This window comes from Corylus avellana, chromosome ca1 (genome assembly GCF_901000735.1).
Source record: "Corylus avellana chromosome ca1, CavTom2PMs-1.0".
NCBI classification, from domain to species: Eukaryota; Viridiplantae; Streptophyta; class Magnoliopsida; order Fagales; family Betulaceae; genus Corylus; species Corylus avellana.
Window position 1 is genome coordinate 16,612,440 of NC_081541.1, and position 4,279 is coordinate 16,616,718.

General features: G+C 37.4%; 1 protein-coding gene across 1 annotated transcript; it reads right to left on the bottom strand.

Annotated features, from left to right (window-relative positions):
* Nucleotides 1-1,457: 1,457 nt before the first annotated feature.
* Nucleotides 1,458-2,285, bottom strand: LOC132162352 (F-box/kelch-repeat protein At3g18720-like). Its single transcript, XM_059572614.1, has one exon. It carries the CDS (start codon nt 2,283-2,285, stop codon nt 1,458-1,460), a length of 828 nt encoding a protein of 275 aa, XP_059428597.1.
* Nucleotides 2,286-4,279: the final 1,994 nt, after the last annotated feature.

Genomic DNA, 4,279 nt, shown 5'->3' on the forward strand with positions numbered 1-4,279 from the left:
ACACTACAATACAAGGGTTTTGTTTTGTAGCCCATGTGGTCCCCACATAAGAGGGACCACCAAACAAATCTGCCCCTCCCGACTATGTGGGGAGGCTCCACCAAGCCTAACGCGCTTCTGAAAATTTCAAGCTTTTGCATAGGCAATAATTTAGTCATCATATTTGACCCATTCTCGTCAGTATTAATTTTTTCACTCTGTAACAGTTTATTCTCCTGTGCATCACGAATCTACTGACACTTAACATTGATATGTTTCGATCTTGAATGGAAAGATGAATTTTTAGTGAGATGGATGGCACTTTCACTGTCACAGTAAAGCACATACGTACCTTACTTACTGTAGACCCAGTTCTTGTAAGAATTTTTTCATCCATAACAATTCTTTGGCCGCTTCAGTGGTGGCAATGAACTCTACCTCTGTGGTAGATAAAGCAACAAATTTCTTCAATCTGGATTGCCATGACATTGCTCCCATTGAATAAGTAATCAGGTACCCGGAAGTAGATTTTCTAGAATCAATATCCCCAGCCACCCAAGGGTGGCCTGCATGCTACTCTTGAGGTGGGGGTAGCCTTCGGTCCACCCTGGATCTGGTTGGGCGTTGGCCTCGCGCCACCCTAGAGGTGGCTAGGGGTGGTGCATGGCCACCCCACTGGCCATCCCCACCAGATTTGGGAGTGGCCTGACTGCCACCCGACTTGAGGAGTGTCATGCAAGCCACCCCATGGTGGCCAGGGGTGGCCACGCTCCACTCCCGTGGGTCAGGGGGTGGCGGCGAGCCACCCTTGACCACTTTTGGGGGTGGCTCGTTGGCCACCCCCTATTTATTTTTTATTTATTTATTTTTTTTAAAAAAACTTTATAAATTTTATATATTTATATTTTTTGTTAGAATTTTTTATTTGGGAATATTTTTGTCTTTTAATGAGATTTAACGTCTAAAAGAAAATATTCTATCAAATTTAACGAGTTTGACTAACGGAATGGAGTTTTGGGAAGAAAATGGAAGGAAGGTTGGCAGTTCATAGGAGAAATTGACAATGTATGGTAGTTGATGGGAGAAGAGGTAATTACCCTCAACTTTTTCTTCAGTCTATCAATTTTATTAGTGTCACAACAAACAATGAACATGTTATCCACATATAGCAAGAGAATAATAAACTCTCCATTAGAGAATTTCTTCACAAATACACAATAATCTAATATAGTTCTGTCATACTCATGATCAATATAAATATAGTACGGAAAATAACATTATTCTTATAAAATTGTGAAAGAGTAATCTTTACATCGTTTATTTCTACTTTGAAAAAAAAAAAAAAAAAAAAAACTAATTAAATAAAGCCCTTCTACGGAAAATTAAAACAAAATAACAAAAACTAAAAAACAAGAAGCTTCTTCAAAATCCGAGTTGGCAACAAAAAAAGCTAGCTTCTTCAATCCGACAAGATTGTTTCACCTTTCAATCCAAACCGGATTGTACCAGCAACTGAAGGATCCGCCAATAAACCTTTCAGCCTCCATGTAGTCCCTTCCAACAACGTTGTAGACGACACACCTGGATTCGGGTCTACAGTCGGCAACAAAAAGCTTCTCCTTCGTCTCTTCATTCGGAGCCGACACACCGCAAGACCCATATGGACCAACAAACACTGAAAAATCACCCGAGTCCTTCTCCGCCTCCCAAGCCGCCATCCCTTGTTCAATAGTCAATTTATAAAGCTTCTCAATAACACCATAAGCTCCTTTCTTCGCTGCAAATATATCTCCATTGAACTCCACCAGAGAAAGTGTGCAAACCTTCTGAAATTCCTCGCCCGGAAAAACGGTCCAATTCCCATCCTTCACATCAAAGGCACCGACTCTTCCGCGTGAATCCACACAGTACAAAACCTCCTTGCTACAAACTGCTTGAACAACATTGGCTATGAGAGGTTTTGTTGTAGATTTATATGAATGGGGGATCCAGCTTTCTTGTCCAATAAGAAAAGTGTCGATATGAAGCTCGCATGCATCATTGAAAGTAGAGGATTTAATTGCATAAACAGTACAGTCAGGGGAAGTAGGAGGGGCAGAGAATGCCGCGGCACTGATAATACGTTTGGTATATGGGAGATCGATTCTTTGACACGTTAAGGGGTTGAAGAAAAAAAGAGAAGATGTTTCTCTTGATAATATGAGTAACCAGCCGTATCGGGAAGCAAGACACTCTGCCTGACATTCAAGTTCTTGAAGGTGAACGACGTCGAAGGTCCGTCGTATATATTGGGTCAAAGAAGCCATGCTTGGTTTCCCCGGAGAATTCTCCTAATAAGAATAACAATGGTGGCTTTGTTGGAGAACCAACATTCTTGCCCTCGTTCATCTTTGATGATTCTTCTTCTTCAGTTTCGAAAATTGCACCCATGATGCTTGATGAGTTGTGTAACTGTAGAGAAAATATAAGATCAATGATTTGATATCTTCGCAATCGCAAAAGCAATACTTTTTCTAGAGTAATTTCTTGAAAACTTGCGCAAGAATAGGATAGAGATGAGAGAGTACCTGATTCTATTCGTTTTCTTCCCTTCGGAGTTCGTTCGGATACGCCAATGCTTTGCAAAACAGTGCAGGACTGCTTGTTTTATACTTTTGTATGGAGTTCGTCTCCTTTTAGGATTCGGACTGTGGTTGACCAGTAGAATTGCAACACGTAAACAATCCAAGCCAAATAAGCTACCAATGGAATTGCGACATGTAAACAATCCAGGCCAAATAAGCTACCAATGGAATTGCGGCAAGTAAACAATCCAAGCCAAATTCGGACTGTAGAAAAGATCATGCCAGTGCCTTCCCAAACTACAAATATGAGAGAATGACGAGTTTATCCATTGATTTTGCCTTTTTTAGGAGTACACCGCGAGGGTTATTTACTTGTGCTTAATTACCTCACTAGCTTGCTTAACACTCGCAATATCGAAGCAAAATAATCTTATTACTATAAATGGTATTTAGCTAGGAACAGCTACTTCCTCCGTACAAGTCAGCTATATATTAATTTTCCACTTTTGTTTTTGAACTTAACTTTCTGGCTCGAGCAGTAAAAGCTTTTGGTTTATGTTGCCTTTGAATAAAAGCTTTAATGTTCTAGCAATTTGTAATTTAAAGCTGCTATTGGTTTTCAAAGTCATCATAACTTTTGGGTGATGACAACTATCAAGATTCCCTATAAATAATTTAGACTCGGGCAGAGGTAGAATTAAGATTTTAGATGTGGGGAGACGAAATAAAAAATAAATAAATTAAAGAAATAAAATTTTGATTTTAGAAGAATTATATGAGCATTTTAAAATATTTTGGAGGATACTCAAGCGTTAGAGTAAAGCTACTTCTATATGCTGTCGCTCACAAGCAAATTGCTCTTTGGACATTTTGTAATTAATGCAGTTTATATATATATATATATATTGTGGTTGGACAATGCAGTTTGTGATAATGGTGAAATTCTCACTAGACAAAAAAAAGATATGCCACATCTATTTAATGGCTAATTAATTAATACTTCAAATAAGAAAGCTACTTAACACTATTACTTTATGTCCTCAATGGGTAGTTCAATCGGCTGTGGACTACGCCTAATAAAGTAGAGATCACTAGTTCGAATCCCCCTTCCCCCTTCCCTTGTGTGGACATGTCAAAAAAAAAAAAACTATTACTTTATTATTTATTTATTAAAAAAATTAATAGCTCTAGACAAAGTTGTCATAAGTGGCATTCTATCATTGATAAACACAAATCCACCGAGTCCCAGGCCTCCATTTAGCATAATTTTTTAAACACATTCGTTGGTGAACTAGTTGTAGCATGCAGTTAGAATATATGCCCTCCCTCAAAATCCAATTTTATGAATTTATTATTTAAATCAATGTATATATTCTCTTCTTCATCGATCATATATATATATATATATATATATATATATATATATGTACATTTATGATTGAAGAGCGCCATAGAATACGAATCTGTTGCTAGCGTGACGATTCTCATACACGTGTCTATCCATCCATCCATCCAAAAGAAAAAAAAAAAAAAAATTAAAAAAATTAAGAATTAGAAACAATATCAACAATTCATTAAATAAATCAACTTTGTTGAGAATAAGGTTGTATATTGAATCACACTGTATAATGTACAGAAGGGGCCTATATATAGGCTAATAATACAGACCTAGTAGAATAAGGAAAGGTAAACCTAATAAACTTAGAATACCAAATAAAGTAAATATCAATAACATA

What these genes read in the sequence shown, in the direction of transcription:
- LOC132162352 (XM_059572614.1), bottom strand. Translation starts at nt 2,285, where the DNA reads ATGGCTTCTTTGACCCAATATATACGACGGACCTTCGACGTCGTTCAC.